Source organism: Poecilia mexicana, unplaced genomic scaffold, assembly GCF_051168715.1.
Source record: "Poecilia mexicana isolate PSO_F unplaced genomic scaffold, ASM5116871v1 scaffold_10, whole genome shotgun sequence".
NCBI classification, from domain to species: Eukaryota; Metazoa; Chordata; class Actinopteri; order Cyprinodontiformes; family Poeciliidae; genus Poecilia; species Poecilia mexicana.
The window spans coordinates 6,473,539-6,498,460 of record NW_028263379.1 but is presented as its reverse complement, the minus strand read 5'-3'; the positions used below and the strand labels follow the sequence as shown (position 1 = coordinate 6,498,460).

Genomic DNA, 24,922 nt, shown 5'->3' with positions numbered 1-24,922 from the left:
CAACACACATTCATAAAAAAATATTAATCACTTTACTTCCACTTTCCCAACATTTTTCAAACAAAACGTTTGGTTACCATACCCCAGACTGTACTGATCAGGGTCGGTCGTGGCTCTTCTCTCCAGCCGAGGCCCCCCCATGTGGGATTCGCCAGCTCCTCCAGAGTGACGCAGTCTGCGCTCCTCCTGCGCCATGTCGAAGGACGAGTTACTGACCAGGCTGGAGCGGGACGAGATCTCACTGTGGCCAGAGTCTGAGTAGGCGTCGCCTGACCTGCCGTAACCTGGATCGACACAGAGAAGATCAAGACGTTAAACGTAGATGTGTGACTGAGTTAAAGAAGATAATTACAACATATGTAAAGGGTGATATTCATGCTTTCCTTTCTGCACTGCAAAAGAATTGATGTCATTTCAACAAGGGGCAGAGAGGCAATATTTTTTTAAATAAACATATTTGAAATGAATCTAGAAAAAAAATACAATTTTGTGATATGATGCACAAAAAAGTAAGTGGGTTAAAATTTTGCAAATCAATTTTTTTTAGCTTAATATCTGTGTACAAGAACTTTCTGGGACAAAGAGTATGTCCCAATCAATAAATTTATTGTATTTATTGATTTTCAGTGATGCAGATAAAACAAAACTGTAATCCTAAGATTTTATTCTTAAGTCAGTTTTATACACCCAGAAGTAAAAGTAGTTTCGTTATCAGTAAATTATTAAAAAATCAGATTGGTGCATCTCTACTTGAAAATGGTGCATGCAAAAATATCTTTGTTTTTTTTTGCAGTAGGAATCTTCTCTAAAGGATGTGTCACCTCTGCAAGCAACATTTTAAAAGATTTACCTATTAGGTTCAGATGAAATGGGGAACAAAAAAGATTCTGGGTTTCAACAACACAAAAGCCAAACTGGCTGAACTTAAAAAAAAAGTTAAAATACTGACCCTTTTTTAATCATTTTCTGTTTCTACTGAACATATTAGAACCATAACTGATAAAAAAAAAAATCTTTTTTTTGGAATAAAATCCCAGATGTCATGTCTGTAGGAAAAATACAGCTGGCAGCCACCAGGTGGCATGAGAGGCACACAGTGGCAGAGAAAGAGCTCAAAGGTTTGAGTTGGGGCGGCGAGGGGTGGGGGTAGATGTTGGCTTACCCTTCTTTGGTGAGCTCTGGGGGGAGGTGGGCGGAGAGGAGAGCTGGGAGGAGGCGTTGGACATGGTGTCCTCTGGCTGCCTCCGGTGCCTTTCGTTCCCCTCCTCAGACAGAGACAGGATCTTCTTCAGGGACTGGGGCGAACTGGTGCCTGTGGACATTTCCAATAAAACAAGCATAATTAGCAGGAGGAACACGGCCATTTCCCCGGGGGGTCAGGCTGCATTGTCTGGGATTTTATGCTGGTTTGTTGGGAGGCAGCCTCTAGGTGGCATCATTGTTACAGAGAAAAAGATACTTTTACTGTTTGGAAAACTAAACCCAACAGATTTTTCATCCAGTTAGAACCTCCCTAAATGTTACTAGTTTATCTGTAGCAGATATATCTCATAGCAGCTCTGAATCAACCAGCTGCATCAAACACAATTTAACACCTAAACTGAAAGACAAATGTTAATGATTTTCCTACCAAAAGGTGGCAGATCCTTGACCGGCACTCTTTTCCGGGACGGGTAGAGCGCCACAGTGGGAACTTGCAGGACCTGGTTTCCTTTAGCTAACTGGCCCCGCTGCTGACTGGCTGCTCTGGACACCACCGGGGAAGTGTCGGGTCGCTTCCCACCAGCATTCTTGGGCACTGAGGATGTAAAAGCAGGAGTTAATTTTTATTTCTCTAAATAAAAGAATTCTCATTGGGAATGTGGGTGGGAATGTTGGCATGGACAAACTTTTATTGCCGTTTTAACACCCAAAAGAACTTAATCCTCAATTCTTAGATTTTTTTTACATTTTTTTTATTTACATTTTTTATGTTACAGATCATCTAGATGTGTTTGACTTTTAAAATGGCAAATATTATACTTAAAACACTTAATCGCTTACAAATATAAAGCAAGTATTATGCTGACCAGAACTGGGTAAGTAATAACATTAATTTTTGTGACCTAAAAAGACATTTTTCCTCGACATCCTTCACCTTACCAGATATGTTATCATACAAATGTTCACTTTACAAACTCATAGTCAAGCTGGACTTTCATAACACTTTGTGTTATGAACTGATGGCCCAATTTGGCGTTTCAAAGGTACGGTCATATTTTTTCTGCACATTTGTGTCCCCTATTGTCACTTTTCTTTGTTCAAGTTTTTCTTTTTTTAAATATTTTGTCGTTTCTTGATGAAAATAAATACAAAGCTGTCATGCACTACAAGTCTGAACATATATACCACACTTATAGTATAAGAGTGAGAGGTGCTTACATGTGCTGATGGAGGGTTCACACTGTAGTGAAAAGGTCTGAAGGCTCTCCTCGTTGGTTTCCAGACTTAGGTTGGACAGGTACTGCTTGACCTTCCTGGCCATCTGGGCGTCTTCGTAGAGCTTTTTGGCGTTCAGGAAGGAGCTGCGTCGAACCCGCTTCTTGTGGCCACCTGTCTGGCTGACGTCGAGCACTGCTGCATTGGCGCTGCCCTGACTTAAAGACCTGGTCAAGTACACACGTGTGTACACAGAACAACAAACAACACGGAAAAGGGAATGTGGGGTACAGACAAACGAATAGAAAAAGGGACAAAAATGATTAATAAACTGTCTTAAAGAGCTAATTAGTGTTTTATGTGGGTGAGATTGTTAAACTCTAGTGGAATTTGTGGTGTTTAAACTGAGACATGCAGAAAGCAGCTTTCGTTTTTTTTTCTTCAACTTGAAAACATTCCAGTCATTCCAGGCAGCAGGGGGGTGGAGAGGACCGACAGCTTGAGTCAAACAGCAGAGGAGCAAAGAGGGAGACTACTGTAGCAAAGTCATAGTTTACATTTCTGTGGCTTGAGTAAGAGTTGGTCGTAATCGTAGTAAAAGCTTTTACTCGTGGTGCAAAACGAAAAAGCAACATGACAGCTGCCTGTGGACAGAAATGTACAAAGTTTCATGGAAACATTTGAGTAATTATGTGGTCAAGATTTATTTTCTCAGATAAGTTTTCTTTGAGAAAATTTTATCATAGTGGAAAACAAGCTTATGAAAACTTGTACAATATGAAAACTGCATTTTAAATGACATTTACAAATGAGTGAAATGTGCTGCATTGTTTCCCATTAAATATTCTATAATGTATAATTTGACCACAAGAATGTAAAGAATGAAAAATATGAATATTATGAAACTCTCCTTAAGGATAAAACTGAAGGCTGTAAAACTCTAAAACTGAGACTGCATGCAGTTGAAAAACAACATGACTGAAGGTGACATTTGCTATTATACACCCAGCAGTGACCAGTGTGACCTTTCGTTAGCAAATGTGACCTTTGTTACAGTCAGTACTTTCAGTATCCTGAGGTTAGTGTCAGTGAGAATTAGTGGGAGGAACTCAAGCTGGTTAATAAAAAACAAGGCTTTAGAAAAGAAGCAAAGCAGAACAAAAAGTTTGCAGATAGACAGGCTATGTTGCAGGGAAGGGTAAAGATTTTGTCACCAAACTTACCCTAAACTTCTCCATTTCTTCTTCCTAGAATTTGGGATGCCACAAACAGCAGCATGGGGGAGAGGGGCAAAGGGTTTATGAGCAAAGAGAAAGAAAGGAGACAAAGCTTAGGACAGGAAAGACCACCAAGATCACCAAAGAGAAGCAATTACACCAAACACCCACATGAAAGTTGGCAGAAAGGATATTGAGTGGCGACACTCCATTAAGAAGACATCATTGAACAAAGACTTGCTTTCATAGAAGCTCTGAGCACTTCGTAACGCCAACAGCGCGTTTAAGGAAACAGTTGCTCGAGAAAACATTTGCCAAAAAGAACAGCTGCTTGAAAGAAAAGCATGATGCAGAAACTTGACCGAATCTAAGTGGACTGATTGACCCCACAGGGATGGTTAGTCAGTGGAGTGATGATTACTGGTCCTAAAGGGGAGGTGAGGACTTGATTATAATTCCTGACTTTAATTGATAGATTTTCCTTACCTGGTTCGGAACATGAGAGCAGGGTCCATGTTGACAGAAGCCATGCGGCCGACATGACGGATTTCTTTGGCAATCATCCTAAGCTTCTCAAAGTTCACCAAACCGTCCACTTTGGAGTCATTGCCTGAGAATTAAATACATGAAATGTATTTCAGTCACTGGAGAAATGTAAATATAAGAGTGTTTGTGGACAACAGGTCTGGATTTCTGAAAACAAACAACAAACTACCACGACAACCACAAATAATCAAACAGCTACCACAGCAAAACTGTTAAGCTAATGCTAGCTTTTGACTTCTCATATTAGCTTACCTAAACCATCATTTCCCAACTATTTTTAGTACTTTTTGTTAATATAAAGGCTTCTTTTCATTTTTCATGTAGTTGGTAAATTTTAACAGCTTCATAAGGATTGAGAAAACAGCAAAGCCAAGCTAGCATGGCTAATCTAGCTTAGCACTGACTTCAATTTAACTAGTTGTAATCCATTACGTGTTCAAAATGAACTTTGTGTACATTTTTGTTTAAATAGATAACTTATGTAGTCTGTATATTAAATAATTCAGTAACAAATTTAAAAGCATTTCTAGCTCTTTTTGCTTTTTTCCATAATAAAAAATGTATTTGGTTAGTTTTCACAGCTCCACCGCTAGCAAAAGCCACTCTAGCTAACTTATCTCAGCAGTGATTCAGTATAACTAGTTCTAAGCCATTAAACTATTTAAAATTAAATTTATATCTGAGTTTAAATTCTCAATTTTCATCAAGTTAATAATAAACTCATAAGCATAAAATATAGAAAGAGGCATGAATTTTTCATATATTAAGATGTTGCTTAAGTTTTACTTAATGCTGTTAAATGTCAACAAATTTTCTTCTTTTATTTCAGTTTAGGGATCTGGTTTTATACAACTGAAAATAAAAATGTTTTGTCTCAGCTTTGAATGTATTTCTGAGAAATGTGTGGCTATTGTGGCCATTTATTAAAGCTAAATTAATTAGGTGTCGGTCCTTCTACACATTTGCCATTGCGGTTTTAGTATTTATGTATTTTATGCTGCACTTTTGTTAATGCATAACAGTCTCCAAGACATTTTATTCTCATTTTGACAATAGATGATTGAAAATAATGTTTGTAATCTACTCTATATTGCTCTGTAAGAAAACATTCTAGTGTAATTTCCATAAATATTTTCTACAAGCAGAAGAATCTAGTTTAAAATTTAGCTGGCGCAAAGCAAGATCAGAACTGCAATTAATCATAGTAGGTGAAAATAGTTTGTAATATAAAATTATTCTACTGTCACGTACCTTCGTGTAGGAAGGTGAGGTCCTTCTTGATAACTGGGAACAGGGGAATGATTGGTGGCTGAAGGTTCTGATTGTTGAGAACATTCCTGTATTTGGCCATATTTCTCGAGGGGTCGAAGAGATCCTGCAAGTCCCCAAACAATTTCTCATATTTGCTTGGTAATTTTTCCCATGTTCCCCTTAGTCTGGAAACTGGAGCCAAGTTCAAGCCACTGCAAGAAGAACCACAATTAGTCAAATGATGGCAGAATATAAGAAAATATACGTTTATACATAACATTTATTTGTCTAACCTGATGATGGCAAACATGGAGTTGAAGTTCTTGCACTCTCGACAATGTAGAGCAATCTTGATGAAATGCTTTATGATCTTCATGCGCTTGAGCTGGTTGGGTTCCCGTACCACCTCGGTTGCCACCCAGAAGGTCTCATGGTTGATGGACTCCTCGAAGCGCTTGAGGCTGACCGAGCCTGTCTTGGAGCGCAGCTTGAACAGGTCGTCGATGTATTCGGTGGGCTCGATGGCACAGAAAAGTTCAAAAGCTCTCATGGAGAGCTGGGTGGCCACCTCCACCGTGCTGAGCTGCAGCAGAGCGATCTGGCCTTCTCGTAGGAGGTCCTGCGCGTCTTCATCAGAGCACAATGTCTCCGTCTCCATATTGCTCTTCAAGTAGTATCTTTATGGCAAAAAAAATAAAATAAAATTAAGTTAAATATAATGAGAATTTATGTCAGAGGTGCAGAGAGTAACCAAAAATTGTACTTAGGTAAAAACAAAGCGTAGCTTTTCAAGAATTAGTCTAGTAAGAGTAAAAAAGTATTTGTTAAAAAGAAAAGCTTTCCTCTTTCTTAGAGTTTGTGCAAATTTAAGACATCTGTACCTGCCACTTAGCTGAATCCTGTCAGCTAGTTTGGAAAGCTGGTCTGGTAAGCGCCTCTGCTTAATGACGCCCTCAGGTGTGACAGACACTTCACACAGTGAATAAGCCTCCGGCGTTGCAGTCAGAGCAAACTCCCTGATAGCCTGGGCCACCACCTCTTTAGCCGTTGTGTCCTTCCCAATCATGATATACCGAGACTGCTGGTCCGCCTTGAATACTCGCAGCACTTGGTCTGACATATCTACGGACATGAAATCATTGTTTTTAGGCAAACATCTACATTATTCTGGCTAAAAACAGAAAACACCGGAGATTGTTGTTTGTTTCTGAGTGTTCAAGCAAAAGAAACACCCTAAAGATTTAAAAACCGCCACATTCACCATTATGACACCCAAACCAAAGGTTAAAAACTGGATTTTTCTGCGTCATCACACCATTTAAATCACCCATTTATCCCCCAAAAGTTGTGCAACTGATTTCGGATGTCTATTTACTAAATCACAGCTGCTAAGAGATTCCTGAATGACAGAGAAGAAACGGCTGAGAAGGAGAATAATGAGAGGAACTACTCACTCGGGACGACTGGTACTGAAATAATGAAACAAATGATGGAATTAAGTTGCTATGTACTGTATATGCTGAGTGTTTAGCCCTATTAAGACCTACAAAATATTATGAAAACACTGTTCATTTCACTAAACTCATGTAAAACAAAATCTGTGTAAAAGGAATACTTTTTAACTATTTTGAAGAAAGTATTTCCTTGGCAGCATGTGCTATACTCGGTTGTCTGAAATCACTTGCTGTGCCTGGAATAAATGCTTTGAATGCCAACTGTACATTCAACCTAAAAGTCTGAGATTAATCGATCAAGGTTTTCCTGACTGACACATTTTCTGTTTTCTTGAGCTCTGATGGACGATTCCAATTATTCTTCCAGTTACATCAACAAATAAAAAGAAAATAATGTGCTGCTTTTGTTTACAGTCATATAAAAAAATAGAATATGCATTCTGATGAAATTAGTTTACAAAGTACAAGTATCTTTTAAAAACAAAAACTTTTAAGCAGATCTTAAACATACTTTCCATTAATCCCATATTTCTGAATTAAAAACATGATGTTATTAGCTGTAAGGGGAAAATCATTATTATTAACAGAAACAAAGGTATTCAAACTATGAATTTCTACATGTTTGAACTCATGTTCCTCAAAAATTAGCATCAAATTAGATGCCGTTGAGTTTGTGTGTACAGACTGAAAATAGTACCAAATCCCTGAAAGATGCAACCTTTTTGCTATCATCTGATTTGCCGATAGGCGATCAGAGCTTATCAAGAAAGATTGTAATCTCTGGATGATTATTTAAGCTTTTTTTTATTTATTTATTTTTTTTTACCAAAGGTCACAGAAAGACATAAAATAATAATAATAAAAAAAAAAAACCCAAGAGAGGCAATATGGATTTGCTGTGATATTGTCACTGCAACACTAAACAATAATTATTCTACAGCCCCATTGACTTTTTAGTATATTTTAGATATAAAAATAAGATTTCTGGTGGGAACATACAGCACATATTTTAAATAATCCCTCCTGCTCGTCTTGATCCTCTCCAGAGTTTAGTTTTAAATCATGGTGCACGTGCTAAACCTCAAAAGTATTTAAAGGATTTATAAATACACACACTGATGCCACTGAGTCAAAGTCTCACATTGAGCCCCCACAGTGTGTGAATACACACCAGGCTGGTTGTTGAAGTCGAGGATGCGGTGGTGTGACTGCAGGAGGTCCGGGTTCGACGACGACAGGTTCCCACTGACCGGCAGAGCTGGTGGGATCTGCTTGGACGGCTTCATCCCCACTATGCTGTCATCCTGTGATTGGCCTACACAAACGTCGCTATGGAAACAAGAAGAACAGAGGAAAGAGAGTGGGAGTGGAGTTCTGTCAGCAACAAGCAGAGGGCGACATTTGTGCTGAAAACTGCAGCCTTTTTTGAGTATTTAATGTATTTGAGAGTAAAAATATGTTTTGTTTTATTACTTTCATAAAGTCAATTCTCTTACTTGTATGGTTTCGGGGGCAGGATGCTGGTGAGTGTCTTATCAAAGATTTTCTTCAGCTTGTTGCGGCCTCCCACTGTGTTGCTCTTGGCCTTTTTGCTGGCTTTCTCCAGCCCCATGACCTGCTCCACGTCCACAGCCAGGTCTGGTATGGAGTAACGGCTCCCCTTCTTAATGTCCCCGATTTTTGGTAGGTGAGGCGCACCGTTCTTCCTGTCGTGTTCTTCGTCCCCATCCAACTCATGCTCATGTTCTGGCCGTGTTAGCAGCTCCTTAAACACTGAATGGAAAGCAATGAGGTCAAAAGATCAGCCGTAGTCTTAAATCAAGCACTGAAAAGGTTACATTTTATTTCCGAGAAAGACTAGATTAATTATTAATAGGAGACATTAAAACTTACCTAAAAGATTTGTTTTCACAGTTATGGATAAGTGGGTGTTGTTCTTTAAAATCTCATTGGCTTTGCTGAACTGGACAGTCTCAAAATTCTGTCCATTTACCTCCAAGATCTGCAGAAAGAACAGAACCAGTAAATCAGAACCTTAACATAGTTAGAAAATGCAATTTTTTTTAACACCATGAAAGAGTTACAAAGACCAGAATTTGCTTTTTCCAGCTGAGAACCTTCAGCTATCAGTCAGCTCTTCCTCATCAAGAAGAAAATCTCAACTAAGATGCAGCTGATCTCCAGGTATGCATCATGTGGCTTTTAGATAACTGAAGCAAGCTGAGAACAACAGTTATCAACATACTGACACTAATCCCTAACCCTTTTTTGTCCTACTATCACAAACATAAATATCTCAAAAACAAAAACAAAAACTACCAGGCCCTTGAACCATTGAACCATGAACTTCAATAGAGGGTTTGGAGCACAAAGAGTCTAGATAAGTGAGGTGAGAAGCAAAAGACAGAAGTATCATATTAGAAAAGGTTGATGCAAATAACTTCAACTTTGCAAAAATAGTAATTTTTGGCTTTTCTGAAAAAGAGTTCATTTGCTACAAGGGAGATGGAAATACAGTTGCTGAATAAGTTCTGACTAAGCAAACATTAACCCGTTTATTACAGCTCTGCTTAATGTCAACATCTGACTTAATCACGCTTTGCGTTTGCACTCCAAACTAGTAGATGGAAACCCGAGTTTGCTCAAAATTTGCATTACAATCAGATATTTAAACATAGCTTATGAAATGTCATATGCAATCTGTAAAATGTCTGAGATGCTCTGAGAGCACCAACCTGCAGAGCTCAGATCTCTTTGTATGCAGCACATCACGATTTTGTGACAACTAAAATAACACTAAAGCTGTGAGTTTGAAGGTCCTGAATCACAGGTCCTGAAGTGGGTAAAACATGGACAGTGTGAGTGGTGTAAAGGGGGTAAATGCTACCAAGTAAGACAACTTTTCTGCTTCCGTTTGGGAGAAACAGCTGCAGAGGATGTTTGGTGTCGAGAGGGCTTAACACACACCCAAACACTTGTGAGATGGTTTCAAGGATTAAGAGCCTTTGCTTACAGCTGAGAGGCCTGCAGAGTGTGAAACTGGCTGGGATGTCAAGTTGCGAGGAGAAAGTCTACAGGGTGCCTGCAGCTACTAGAGAGTTCAGTTTAAGACTTCTCAAAGGGAAGCCTTTTAATGCCAGTTAGGTCATAATACAAAACCAATTTCACAAGAAAAATGAGCTTCAAGTGGAAAAAAAGATAACTTTGACTGAGATTGTTCTTCACAGTTGTCAAGAGAAAGACATTAAAAAGCTTTTGAGGATGCCAGAGGGCTAAATAAAACTGGAAAATATTCAAACAAAAACCACATTGAGGACTTCACAATATCTTTTCATGTGAAAGTCACCTGATCTCCACGCTTGAGTCCAGCCTCTGCTGCCTTGCTCCCTGGCTCCACGGCATCAATGAAGATGCAGAAACCTTTCTCTTGACCTCCGAGGAGGGTGAAGGCCAGAGGAGAGTCTCTGGACGGCTTGGTCAGCGTCACCAGCCGCGGCTTGGCTTTAGCAGCACACGCTATGTTTAACAGTCTGAGGTGCCCGCACATTTTCTGCAAAAAAAAAAGAAGGTATTAAAAATATAACAGAAATATGGATTTCTCAAATTTTTCATTGCATTTGTTGAAGAAACGTACCTCCTTCTCCAGATTGTTCTCAAACTCCTCCAGAAAGTGGGTCATGGCAGGGTCTCCCTCGAAGTCATTAAAGTGATTGTTTACCCACAGCAAGACTACCCGTGTAACCTGAGAAAATCACATGACCGGCACACGTTCATATCCACGGCAACATCTTTACAGGGCACCAAATTCAAAACAAATTCAGAAACATTTGAATGTAATCAAAAAGTTAATTATTAGGGCAGCTCCGCCCTGCTGGCCGTACCTTGTCCCTGAGACTTGGGTCGTGAAACCACTCCAGGAGCTTCTTTCCCACGACCATGGGGCTGGAGAGGAAGGTCCTGTAGGTCAACAGGAAGTCCTCGATGTAGGTAGGATCCACCACTGAGTGCTCCTCCACCAGGTGCATGGTGAGACGCTCAGGCGTGCCCTGATAATCCAGAATGAGGACAGAAGTTTACAAGTCGATCCTGCAAAACTTGTATGTCTGCAGAAGACAGTAGAGGTGTCACCTTGATGACAATATGTCCTTTCCTGGTGCCGGTACGATCCAGTTCACGGTGTTCCTTCACCATGACAATCTCTCCTTCCTCCTCAACCTTCTGCATGTTCTTCTCCACCTGGTTGAGGATGCAGCAGTAGTCCTGCTGGGCTATGCATACAAACTGAAAGAAAGGAGGCGATTCACTTTACCACAGTAGGAGATACTTCTACAAATTAATACAATAAATGTTTTATTCAGTTTAATTATTAAAAACCAGATTCCTCTACATATAAGAGGGTGCTACTGCTGGAAGCAACTTTCTGTGTCATGATTGCAAACATTTCAGCACAAGTGGGGCACAGTGGGACACAATAATGCAGGATGACAGGCCTCCTGCCAGGTTTTGCACACTGAAATGCAAAGGAAATGGAGCTGTTCATGCTAGCAGAGTGTGACAGATCAACTCAAATTAGGGTTCCAACCTGGCAGTCGTCCACCTTGGTCCTCATGACGCCTTTCATAAATTCCTTCTCCATGGTTGGAGACACACCGAAGCTGTTCCCCATGCACAGCATCTCTGTCCGGCTGTCGGGGTAGGTCACCTCCACTGAGCCGTTCAGGATCACCGACCACGAGTCCAGCTGCAGACAGAAAACAGGAACAACTTCAGATTTCACTTCAGGGCTGAAACAGTTACCTGTGATGAATCGATTACTGAAATAATCAACTAATTTAGTAATCAATTTATTTTTAACTGGAAAAGATAATTTGCTAACACAACATCACATCATAACTGTACAAAAAATATATACATTTAGCTCCTAGGACTAATAAACCTTATTAGTTTTTTTAGTATGTTCAATTTGAGTGGCAGTAAGTCACGGGCGGTGTTGATGTTAGACCTATGTCTTTACATACTTCTTAGATACATTTGAAGATGCTACAAATGATCAAGCGTACACAAAAGAAAATTCTATTTTTGCATTTTAGGCAAGAAGAAGTTAATTTTGTTTTTGTATAAATTAGGATTGGGTGGTTAAATGAAAAATCTGCAAAATGTGGCAATTTTTAATCCAACCAATCGTGTGAATTATTTATTACTAATAATAGTTAGTTGCAGCCCTATTTCAGATTATGCAGAACATTGTTTCTGGACTTCCATTTAATAAATATGATTTCTGACAAAAGTAGATGCAGAAATGTATATGTCCACATTATTCTAACACCTTGTTTGCTTCCACAGGGAAACTACAGGACTCAAGAGGAGAAAACATGACGCCAGGTTTGGTTTCTACTCTTCCAGTTGATTTTAAAGTTCAAACATCTTTACAAACTTGTTCTCTTGCCATAATCCCTGTTGACCGCTGCAGTCAACTATTTCCCATTCTTTCCATGGTATGTGTTTTAAAACTATATACATAAGCTATGGAGAAACCGATTCAATAAATACAACATGCTCATATTAATATGTCTTAAATTATATCTTATTTTATTTTCAATATTACATGCTGTGTATGCTTGTCGTTTTTAATCATTGCTCTTTTTAAGGTTTTATTACACAATTGTTTACTAGTTTTAGAGTAACTTCAATGTTACTTTATTTTATGAACTCATGTGAGCAGCACTTTGACCTAATACAGATAAAAGAAAGATGCTTTATAGGTTTGTCTACCTACAAACTGAAGTGATACATGGTTGGATTTTCAACAGCTGGTGTCCCTTAATGAGTCAAAGCCATTAAGCAAAAAGAAAGCAGAATAACAGATGGTGTCTTGCTCTCTATCTTAAATGAGGATTGTTGCAACCACTGCAAGCTTGATTTAGAGCTAAAATTATTGATATACATTTAGTGGAAAAAATATGTTGTTTTTTTTACATAAATTCATCAAAATCTGACAACCAATAACAGCAACAACATGCTTAAAGCCTAAGTTCTCTGAACGCATTCATTTACTCTTGAATCAAGGCCTTAGAGATAAATTCTTTATCCTTTTGTTCAAGTGCAATGCATTGAAAATATGAAACCCAAACCAAATGGTTGTTTAGCTTTGGGTGCCTGAGGGAACGTAGAATGACCCAGAGATAAACTATTTGAACCATTCAGGGTTAACAGAGCAGAAAAAACATCCAACAGAGGAACAAAGATCTGCTGGTGTGTAGAGGTCAGACTGACACAGAACATGGAATAAAAATGCACCAAGACAAACCTCTTCTCCATCATTGAGAACGATGGTGCCGGCTCGCTCCACCACGGCAAACACCATGACCGCGCACAGCTCCCTCCTCACCGACATTGTCATGTTAGCGAACGCTGGCAGCTGATGCATGAACTCCAGTAATTGCTCTGTGAAGAGGGACAAAAAGAGAAGACAGGTTGTTCAGACGAAAACCATCAAACTCTGGAAGAGGTTTGACTCCTGGATGGGAGAGAGAAAGGAAGCAGAGCTGCTGGTTAGCGTGATCCAGCATCTCCCCTCCACCGAGACAAGAAGACCTGATCGTCACCGCAATCATCATGGAGCCAGCAGAGGAATCACTTTGAGCCAAATATCAATTCTATTGATACAGTCATCTGAGGGAGGCCAAGAATAATGGCTGACTAATCACACTGTGACTTTTTGAGTCACTCATCATTCCTTCAAGCTGGATTAAAATCAGAGAAATTCCTAAGCACAACTGAGAAAAGTTTATTTCTTAACATGCATAACCAGCTATCCAACTATGCTAACAAGTGCAAAGCATTGGCTGGTTCCCAGTGACAAGATATGCTCAGGCAGGGGTGTGCAAAGCGCGGCCCGGGGCCTTTTGTGGCCCTTACCTTAGAATGACACAAATTTATGTATTAAACTTTTGATTTTTAATCAGTGTAATTAACTGTAACTGTAACAGTGTAACTATTGACATAATTTTCTTACAAAGGAAAAGTATTTGTATTTTTACAACCAAACATTTATTATGATCAGCACAGAAAGATTTTGCTTTACATTAGGACGGATATTAACTTTCTCATATCAGCTTGTGTACAATTCTAAAAGGAGTAAAATGAAAAAAATCACTTAGGAGCAGGATCATCATTTCTTTTTATTTAAAATAAAAGCATTCAGATCACATCATGGATCTTCGGTTTTCAATATTTGTGGAAATATAGTAAAAAGGTTAATCAGAATCTCTAATCAGTCTGTTTTTAACCTGCTATGTGCATTTTTTCCACAATGCTGAGCTACACCTACATGGATGCCAGTTTTGTTCTTTAACATATCTATTCAGGATGAAGCTTGCAATACTAATTTTAATATTTTATAAACGGAATAAAAAACTAAAATGACTAAATTCCACATGTATAATTGCTTAAAAGCTGTAATTATTCTCTTGTATCACTACTGACAGTCAATGAAGAAAAACATCCAGAACATCTTCCACCTTGGTCCTGACCAGCAGCAGTCTTGTGCACCGGCTGACCTGGGCTTGGCATGGCAACAGCGTTGTGTGTGAAGCTGCGATATCGCTGAAAGTTTAATGCGCTGGGAGAGGTGAGGCGAGAGGATGTGCTGGAGTGACCTAGAAAAGCCTCCCGGCAGAGGGAGGGAGGAAAGGGTGCGCAGCAGGGAGATCAGCGGATGGAGAGAGGGGGAAGGGCTGGCGCTCGCTCCTTCTCTCTCTGCATCCAATGCATCATCCTCACCCAAAGTCCACATCAGCTGCTAAGCCCCGACCGACTCTGTGTACTTCGTTTTTTAAACACGCCTATCATCAGAGCTGGAGTTGAGTCATAGCTTTAAGGGATATGATACGAAAAGCCTGATGTGGCTTTGAGAATTACTCGAAAGCCAACATAACAGCCGTGGATGTTTACTGTGGCTCATCTGAATAACAAGTGGCTTTTATTACGAACTGGGAAAAGGAGATGAATGCCTGGGATACCAAAAAACTTAATTAAGAACATCTAATTAAGTGTTTTAAGTGTTTAGATGCGCTCACTGATGAGTATTTGTCATGGAAATCTTATATAAATCACATAAAAGTAAAAATAAAATAAAAAATTGCTGTTTTAAATAGAGTAAAGGAATTACTAAACAAAAAGGTCTTGTATAGTTTGTATAATTCACTAATTATTCCATATGAGACATATTGTGCTGAATATTTGAAAACTGTTAAGGGTCATAAGTGGAAGTGGACAGAGAGATCACACAAACAGTTAAACTAATTTTATGTACAAAATGTGGATTCAGGTCCCTGATGATGGAAAGATGCATTTCAGTTAAAGGTGCCAGTTTATGTGCGACAACCTTCACAGTGAGATAAAACTGATTAAACCTCTTTCTGCAATTAATAATAAAAAAAAAATTATTATGATGAAGCAATATGGTCTTGAATAAGTTAATATTTTGTTGTGTATTTTTTATTGTTTATTTGAAATATGCCTGCAGTAGTCATATGAGCTGAATATCTGATTTTATCTTTGTAAATAGGGAGCAGAGCTTATAAGTTTATACTTCTTTCTGTTCCATTTCATTCATGATTTCTTTTAGTTATGTGAACAAGACATACACTGATGTGATATTAGTATCTGTATTGGTCCTGCTATTGAAAACAATTCTAGATTGGGTATCGGTGACAGTGTGACAAAGGGAAGATCTATTCAGTCTGATTCTATGCTTTGTGCTCTGGGTGACCTTATGCTCAGAACCCAAGTGTTTAAAAAAAATAAATGTTTTTCTGTATCGGATCGTATAGGCCGATACTGAACCTCGGATATCAGTATCAGAAGTGAAAAAGGTGGATTGGTGCAACCCTGACATGAATTACTCATATTTATTATTGTGTAATGAAATAAAAAAAATCATAAAATGAAAAATGACATGAAATGTGGCTCCAGGATTGAACATGTAGAAGTAAAACCCGCCCCTAGTGGCTCACCTATATCATCATCCGTCCGGTCCATGGGGTCCTTCTCCAGGCAGTCCCGGACGATGTCCCGGCTCATCAGGGGGTCGGAGGCTCGCTCGATGTCCTCCTCGTCATCGTCCTCCTCGGAGTCCACGGCGGTCTCGGGCAGGCCGCTCAGGTCCATGTCGCCTGGCTCGTTCTCTGTGGCCTGAGGGGAACAAACGGATCAGAGGTTCAGCGTGTGTGGAGCGAGAAGCGCGCTGCGGGACGCTGTGACTCCGTCAGAGATCAACCTGAAGCAACCACCTGGACGCTCGTCAATTAATTAATGACCAGAAGCTTTACAACTGATACGCACGGCGAAGCTGTTCTCCAGCACAAACATCATCTGCAAAGACTCGTTTCATATCAAACACTGAGATTCAAACCGCCTTGTGACATGAGGCATTGAATACAGTATGAGAGAGAGACAGCATATCAAACAGGCTGCTATGCATAGTAACAAGCTAATTAAATCTTAACTTTCTTCTCTCCTCCCCCCTCAGCAGAACTCCACAGCCTGCCTTGCAGCCAGATCCTGTTCCTTGAAAGCAAAAGATAAAATATGTGCACAGCCAGCTAAGAAGAGCGAACATGGAGCAGATACCCGTGCATGAGCGCTGCAATCAGTTCCTCTGGACCACACAAAACGTCAGTTCTGAGGGTACCCGACAAGAAATCTTACCACAAAACGCCGTTCACCTTTAGCAGTTTTAACAACAAGAGTAGAACAGGCTGCTTGAGCCAACTGTCCACAACATCTAAGAGCCAGACGCATTGTCGCCTCCAGACTGCCGCTCTGCTTTTCATTTTTTAATGCTCAGACATACCGAGTCGTTTCTCCTCAAACGCCATGTGGAAAAGGCTCATTAATGATTCAGCGTCTGACTAACCATTTGGCCTCCATTGGTGCAAAATCTGGTGGGCGGAGCCAAACTGATGTCTGCAGAGATGACGCTGGATGCAAGATGGAGAGCTTTACACATTAGTGTCTACAATACTGCAACTGGAAGGTCACCAGGTTCGCTACAGTTTGGACAAAATACTGCGCTAAAATGATGTGTTTTTGTTTTCTTAAGCACATTAAGCATATATGAAAACCTCAAAAACCTGCAGCGAGCATTAGGAGTCAGCGGGCTGTTAATATTTCATGCAGGCTATTCTTGGATCAATGCTTTCAAAGGACCAATATCATGATTTATTCACACACAAACAGTCAGCCATGCTGGCAGTGACGCGCCGATGATGCGGGGGCGCTCCACTCCAGTCCCAGGATGTGGATTTTACAGCAGCTGCAGCAGAGAGGCCATGTTGTTCGACCACTCAGAGCTCCCATCAATAACCTGCTCCCAGTCTGCTCAGCAACTCTCATCACAGCATCAAACTAATAAAACGCTAAGCAGCATGCTTCTCTGTTTACAACCCGAGAAGCTTGGAAAAGCAACCAAACTAAAAAGGGTAGCATCACCACTCTGACATCATACACATGTTGGAGGAAGATGTTGTAATTTTCAGTTATTGCTCATATGATGATAAAAAGGCAAGTTGTCAGAATTTTGGAGGAATGACACATTTTAGGTAATCAGCAAACAAACCAAAACAACTGATTGTTCCTTTTTGCATTTTTACATCATTAGGAGCTGACAGCAGTTTGGCTGAATCCCTTTTTCTATGGTTAACCTGTCACTTTATGCAGGTAGTGGGTACAATATTCCACTGAGCAAGTGGGAAGGGAGTCTCCCAGGAAGCTGATACAACACTAGTGTTTGTGGATTTCTTCTATTTTAAATAGATGTCACCTAATAAAATGAAGTCTACTAAATATGCAGCAGTCATATGCAGCTTCTCTTCTAGGCTTGTTAAAAATAAAGTTAAACGTAAATACATCAAAAAAATCAAAACAACGTAGACACAATAGTGGCCTTCGCTTCTTCTAGATTTTGCTATATTCACTTTGTTTGCTATGGAAAATAATTGGAAATGACACTAATTATAAAGATACGTGTTGTTAATATTCTGATGGTAAAATATTTTGAAATGGGTTAAGGTTATACAATCAGAAGTTTAATATCTAAGAACAATACACGCTGGACTATACAATTCTTATCATGTAATTAAAAACACATTAATTGGAAAAATATTTAAATTCAGGAGTTGATGAGCCTGAATAACCCCAAGAGCTCCTCATTTCCGAAGGTTTTCACTTCCCCTCTTGGCACCTAATTTAGGAGAGGAGAAAAACTCCACTGAGAACTGAGACATTTACATTTATCTACGCAGCATGCATTACTTTTAAAGCTTGTTAGGGAAGAACAAATACAGAGGACCAAATGTGCCCTAAAGAAAAATAAATCTAATGCACCGGTATTTAGTTTTTCAGTACAATATTGCCAATATAGTTTAACTGCACAAGATCAGGAAAATATCTAAATGCAAAACTGTTGCTGAAAACTGTTGATGTTGATGACATTAGACATATTTTGACATGTTAAACATTAAAGATACACCACTCAGGTGTTAGGAGTCCATCCAACTGGTCAAAGGCAGCTTTAATAGGCTAATGTAATGCAAATAAATCCCATCATATTTTGGACCCAAGTCACCTTTTGCAACTCTGATATTATACTGTACAGATGTACAATATACCAAGAAAAATACATTATAATGCACAAAAGTTTCAAAACATAGGATTTTAGGTTTACTAATCTACAAAAATTCTTATTATATCAGTATGTTCTTCTAAATATAAAAAAAATAAAAATATTTAAACAGAAATATGACATTTTCTCTGTTTTTGATGGTTAACAAGAATTAAAATCAATTTATTAAATAGGGATGTTCAATACGTCATTATGGTAACAGTATTGCTCTGTAAGGTAAAACTGGGCCAATATAAACAACCAATGTTTATTTTGTTGTTTCATGATGTTGAAAAGGTACATATATATATATATATATATATATATATATAAACCCTCTAGCCTCCTGCTAGAGGGTTTCATTTCAAAATATTTTAAATTAGGACATCTTATCTCTGCTACTGTTATTACTGCATTGGATTTGGTGTCATAAATAATGTAAACTTAAAGTATTTATATTTATGAGTTGTCTGCTAGCTTGGCTCCACTTTTTTCCTGAGACAACACAGAAACAACTGGGACTCCGTACCTTATAGAAACAGCTAAAGGTCAAGGGTGAAGGGTGAAACAGGATTCAGCTTTGGACTGATAAAAAACCCACTAGATGAGCTATTAAACAGTTGTATATTTAATAGTCATAGGTCATAATTTTTAATTTATTCATAATTTCCAACAAAGCTGCAAATATGGGGAAAACAGCTCATTGCAATCAAGAGTTCAGCAGGGATTACAGAAGGTAAAACAAAGGAAGAAACTGAAGAAAAGTGTTAAAAGTTTACAAGAGGAAGACAAAAGCAGAGGACGGTGTTTGTGAATGTGACAGAGAAAAACCCAGATCCTGTCCCAGAGCTGTGAGCAGATGGCACTGAGACCCGGATCAGACCGGACTACAGACAGTAAAGCCTGTTTAACCTGCTGCAGCCATCTACAACAAGGCCTGACATCCACATACAGAATCCGGTGATATGATGAAAACATTCAGCAGCAACCCGACAACCAGAACCAGAACAGAACCAGCAAGAGGTCTGAGATAAACAAAGAGAATGTGACTGAGTGTGGCCCTGCGGGAAGTCACAGGGACACACAAACAGGAACACAGCAGGTCCAATGGGCGGCTGTGTGCCGCTAAGAGGATTAGCTTCAGGTTTTGGGGGAAGTCTATAGTCATGACATTTGGCAGATGTGTGTCCCTCTAAGCTGGATATTTAGTCCACCACTATTTTACTGAAATTTATTTGGCTTCATGTAGCGTCTGAACATGAGTAAAAGGTAAATCAGCGAGGTTAGTGAAAGATTTTAGTCAGAGTTATATCATAAGAGCTGCTAACTCTGCAGGACTTGTGTGCTTCTGGCTCTAACGTGATGAAAAGGCAGAGATGGAGGCAGGCAGGATGTGGGCTGGACCACCTGCTCGGCAGCATCCAGCCTTTCTGCTTGCCACCTGCAGAGCAGCGCCGCTCTGCTGTCAGGGTCCTGTAGCCGCTCCGCCAGCAAAACCTTTGAATTACGCTGGAAAAATGTTCTGCTTAAAAAGATTATGGAGAGTTCACACAGGGATGGATGTCAGCTCGCCACAAGGAGGACATTTTCCAACTTCAGCTCGATTCTGATTCCATTTATGCACATATTTAAGGTTCATTTCATCCAAACTCAAATGTTATTTTACGGAATTCCTCAGAGAAAAGTGAGATAATTCAGCAGACCGAGGCATCCTCGGTGTGACTCTACACTACCCAGGCCTGGCTGGGGGTCCAGGGCCGGTGAGTGGAGGCCTTACCTGGTAAATGTCTGACAGGCTGCTGCTTCCAGAGTCACTGGTGATACTACATCCTGAGTGGCTGGACGAGACGTGGGTCACCTGTGGGTGTAAGCCGTCGGCCAGGTGTAGTCTGCTGAAGTCTGCAGGGAGCTGCGCACACACACATACATACACACAACATACACACACATGGTCAGTGTCGGTCAGCCCAGCAGCCACCTCTGGTCGAGCGCTAACACACATGCTGACTGCCACGAACTTAGCTTGGGTGCGTGGGGACGTGAAAGATGAAATTGATGGTTTTATGGTGGGTTTCTATAAGTTTCATGAGGTTAAATTAGATACAAAAATAAATTATGGAACATAATTTAAAATTACTGATGACTTATGTGGTTGTGTTTCAGCTCTGGTCTTCTAAAGTTGGATTCCCTAACTTTAACACCTTTTAAACTATTTTCATGTCTGATAGACCGGTAAACTGGGTTTGATTGAGAACAAAACTGCAACATTTGTTACATTATTAGTTGCTTTGGTTTTCTATCACACAACACTGCGTCAAACTAAATAAACCTGTTCCGCTCCTCACCTGAGGTGGCGCTGCACCAAGAACCACTAAAGGAAACGACACAAAAACCTCTGAAAAAGACCCCGAGTGCAACTTCCTTCTTCACAAATGTAAACAAAAATGGAGACTCTGTTGTGTTTAGTCAGAGGTTAATCACAGCCGTTGCAACACAGACCGCTTCAGAAGACTCTCCCAGCCCAAAACCATCAGCATCTGCAGCAAGTCTTTGAAAAAAATTATACACACAACAAAAGTTTATTTCCTTATTTAAGTCATTTTGAATTAAATAGTTTTTATACCTGTAAAGTAAATCTGGACATATTTAAGAGTTTTGGTTTAAAACTGGGATAATCAATCAATCAATCAATCAATCAATCAATCAATCAATCAATCAAATTGTATTTGAATAGCACATTTCAGCAGCAAGGCATTTCAAAGTGCTTTACAACATAATTTTATTAAAGATTTATGCACTTATAAGACCCTAAGAAAACTTTGTCATTCTAACCTTTATTTGTGAAAAATAGCAGCAAAATAACTGGGTAATAATTCATTTCTTAGATGTAATTGTGCAACATCAACAGAACAAACAACCAAAAATCTGTGTTTCTGAAAAAGCTCTTATTTATATACAATTTGGTATTTAATTATAATATAGTAAGCACCAAAATGGAATATTACTTTAAAACTTTAACATAAAAATAATTGTGCCTGCCTGATTTTGCATCAAGTCATCAATTTAAGAGTTCACTAAACCTGCTATTAAGTAAAGCCAAAAGGGGAACAAATCTGACAAAATAAACTCTCCAGGGGCTCAGACGCTGAACAAAATAGCTATTATAGTGTCAAAACCCAATCTGAAAATAATTGGGTATTTTTATTAAAACGGTGCTCAAATGCAGAAAAAAAAAAATTATTATGGCAGAAGAAAATTCTCTAATTAATGCTTCACAAGCTGAATAAACTAAACAAACACGAAACAGTAATGGGGGAAACCCCTCTGAGTAATTTATGCTGCATAAAGTAGCAGCTGTAATTAAAAATAGTGTAAATGGGCCAACCCACTTCTCTATGGAGATGACCCCGAAATTTAAAATACATCAGAAACAGACAAATAAATCTGGAACCTCCAGAAATACAGCTGCTTTGTGATGTTCTTCGATTTTAATTTAGCTGGGTTATTAAACAACAGCAAAACTAATTCTGGAAATCAATATCAGCCCAACTTTTCATATCTTTCATCCCTATTTACAAGGTAGTATTTTTTAAATAAATCCATCATATCTGATTAGTCAAACGGGGGAGGAAAGAAACTGGTTCATGGTGTCTGTATATGTGAATATTTTATATTCCATATGTTTTATTTACCAAATATTTATTTATTTAATACTTGGAAGTGGGATCATTTCCTCTGAGCCCCTTTTCAGCCTAACTTTTGGCTGTGGCAGATCATTAATTTTAGATTTAAATCCCCCAAAACTCAAATTGGTCTGATTTAATGAACCAACTTAACTCATCAAGAGGCTGGAAAGTTGGAACCAGATCTAAACATCTGGAGAAGATTTAGTTTAGTCTCCTGCAAGCTGTTTGAATTTAAAGTCTTTGAATATTTTTTGAGTTTAAATCTTTCCCTAAACTTAAAAACAGGCTAATTTTCCATACCAGCTGTTTAAAGGGGACACATCTAAGGGATTCAAAAAGAAAGACATCGAGTTGAGTTTCTGATTGCAGGTCTTTAATTATGGCTTCATTATGGGGTTTTTGGATGTTGGTGAATTGGTTTTTCACACACCGGAGGCTGGTTTTGCTTAAGTCTGCAACAAAGTCACAAAGAAACTGAAGGTCTTGTAAGAGTCGTTGAACAGAGCTGTTTCAGAAAGCAATTTATTTCTGAGCTGCTATGAGGGGAAAATGTGGAAAAATTAGACGTATCAATTCACAAAGTGCCTTTCTGTGTCAGTGACAAGAGACTGGGAGCCAGACAGTGGAGCTCTCGCAGCACTGAGGTGTGATGTGATTACAGTGTGTCAAAGATTTCCATCACGTTTAATTATCTGGCTGGCTGCACTAACCAAAATGGTCGACTGGAGGACCCAGTCAGTCGCTAACCCCCCTCAGGCTGCGGCTGGTGGACGGCCATGTGAAAGCCTCCACGTTATTACCACTGGCTGGGCAACGCTGATGAATCTACTGTTGTCTCTCCATAACTGAGCCGATAGAGTCTCATCACATCACAGTTTTTTACAGTGTAATACAAAATACTCAGGTTTAGAGCTGACAGGAAATTCATGCAGGAATCTATGAGATAATACTTCATGTTGTTTAAAGTTAAATTTTATTTAGATTTCTGAAGTTGTTTTAGGGATCTAATGATTAACCTGCAACTACCAATAGCTATGCTGTTTATGTATTATGTTGGAGTAAACAACACCTGGGGTTTAAAAAATATCTTTTTACTCTGCATGTCTGCTTTATGTTTAAAAAAAGCTGAACTGTTACAATATTTAAATTTTTGGGGGGCAAACTGAAACATTTTTATTGTAAATGTAAGTTACTGAGTGGACAGGTGGAGTTTTTATTTATATATGATGCTCTAACCTGTAAGTGATCAAACTATTAGCCATTCCTGTGGAGTGCCTCAGGGTTGTGCTTTAGGCACAATCATGATCCTGCTATCCTTCTTAGTCATTTTCTGAGGAAATGTCTTTGCATGGAAGAAATCCAGCTCTACTGCAGCGTAAACAACTCAGCATGACATAAATCATCAAGTTGTCTGTCAGATATTATTAAGATGGTTAACTGAGAGTTTGCCACACATTGTTCAAAATGGGGATTTTGAACCAAGAATGGTACAAAATCTGCCCCTGGTAGAACAAGTATTTGATGCACATGGAGACCTTTTCCTTTTTTATGAATCAGGGCAACAGTATTTTAACAACCACACATCTTGCTTTCTCTTAAATGTGACCAGATGTAGCCAATTAATTTTACCAAAAAGCTTGCCTTGATGCAGCCAAATCTACAGACAAGCACTTTAATAGAAAGAGCGACCAATCTTTTCATCAATGATAATAAACTAAATTCTTCCAAGCAAAGAACACTGAATACTGCAAAAAATGTGCAAACTGGATGCCTTTTCTTTAATAAGGCAAACATGCACGTTGCCTACGAGAATCTGACTAGTTTATCCATTTGATTAAAAAACTGCATCCTTTGTTTTTATTGAGCAAATATTTTTATGTTTTTGTAAGTCCAAATTCTCTTTTTGTGCTCCACATGTACCTTTTGGTCGATTGTGGCCCATGTGACACAAAGTTTGTAGACTATTGTGTTAAATCGTTTCACACCAGTGAGAGGCATGTGAGGAACAAAGTGAGAGCAGGGGAGGCGGATAAAGCAAACGGATAATAAACAAGTAATCCTTTCTCTCCGCTCATTTAGGTCACCCGTCTGTCGGTCAATAAGCCAACGTCCATTCGCTCTATGAGCATGTGGTGGCCTGTTGACCTCTCTGGCCCAACGGAATGCAGGAGCCTGGGTCAAACTGGATGCCAGTCAAACAATGACATGCTCATTAGGCTTATCCAATAAGTGCACAGCCATGAGGCCCAACATCTACTCTCTGTTGTGAGCTCTGATTGATTGAAAAATCCATACTTTAATTCTGCAGTTTAAACATGTTAACGATATAATAAACATGAACTACATCATGAATTTGCTGTCTGAGCTGCTTCTTTGCTCTGTTCTGCTTTAAGTTCAACATTCTCTTGAAAACAAATGAGCTCTGCAGGACCATGGGCTGAAAACACGTCCAATCAGGCGTCACGGGGGGATTAGGCATCGCTCTAAAGCTCAAGCCACAACTCTCAGTTCTGCTTACATGTGAGCAGATGTGGTGCTCCTTAAATTACATTACAGACCTAATGACCTAGATTGCTGGGTAGAAGCACTGGCTGCCTCTCAATCCATTTACTGCTTGCATGCAGCCAGTGAATCTGTCCTGCTATACTCCATCACTCGATCAGAAGAGAAAATAAAACTTCTTAA

At 39.2% G+C, this 24,922-nt stretch overlaps 1 protein-coding gene across 8 annotated transcripts in view; it reads right to left on the bottom strand.

The window, feature by feature from the left end:
- Positions 1-24,922, bottom strand: part of rapgef2b (Rap guanine nucleotide exchange factor 2b) — a 103,155-nt gene that overhangs the window by 4,963 nt on the left and 73,270 nt on the right. For 5 of the 8 annotated variants that reach the window (XM_088009362.1, XM_088009366.1, XM_088009363.1 and 2 more), the window contains 21 exons: positions 20,329-20,460; positions 15,904-16,081; positions 13,194-13,330; positions 11,469-11,627; positions 11,015-11,167; positions 10,768-10,932; positions 10,521-10,628; positions 10,233-10,436; positions 8,780-8,888; positions 8,383-8,659; positions 8,058-8,215; positions 6,887-6,901; positions 6,314-6,554; positions 5,726-6,109; positions 5,433-5,644; positions 4,122-4,245; positions 3,642-3,665; positions 2,422-2,645; positions 1,631-1,798; positions 1,163-1,312; positions 83-284 (listed from right to left, as the gene is read on the bottom strand). In XM_088009362.1, coding sequence (XP_087865488.1) covers positions 83-284; positions 1,163-1,312; positions 1,631-1,798; positions 2,422-2,645; positions 3,642-3,665; positions 4,122-4,245; positions 5,433-5,644; positions 5,726-6,109; positions 6,314-6,554; positions 6,887-6,901; positions 8,058-8,215; positions 8,383-8,659; positions 8,780-8,888; positions 10,233-10,436; positions 10,521-10,628; positions 10,768-10,932; positions 11,015-11,167; positions 11,469-11,627; positions 13,194-13,330; positions 15,904-16,081; positions 20,329-20,460 — 3,524 coding nt within the window. The remainder of the gene's footprint in view (positions 1-82; positions 285-1,162; positions 1,313-1,630; positions 1,799-2,421; positions 2,646-3,641; positions 3,666-4,121; positions 4,246-5,432; positions 5,645-5,725; positions 6,110-6,313; positions 6,555-6,886; positions 6,902-8,057; positions 8,216-8,382; positions 8,660-8,779; positions 8,889-10,232; positions 10,437-10,520; positions 10,629-10,767; positions 10,933-11,014; positions 11,168-11,468; positions 11,628-13,193; positions 13,331-15,903; positions 16,082-20,328; positions 20,461-24,922) is intronic. The other 3 variants (XM_088009365.1, XM_088009364.1, XM_088009367.1) reach the window with 3 other exon arrangements.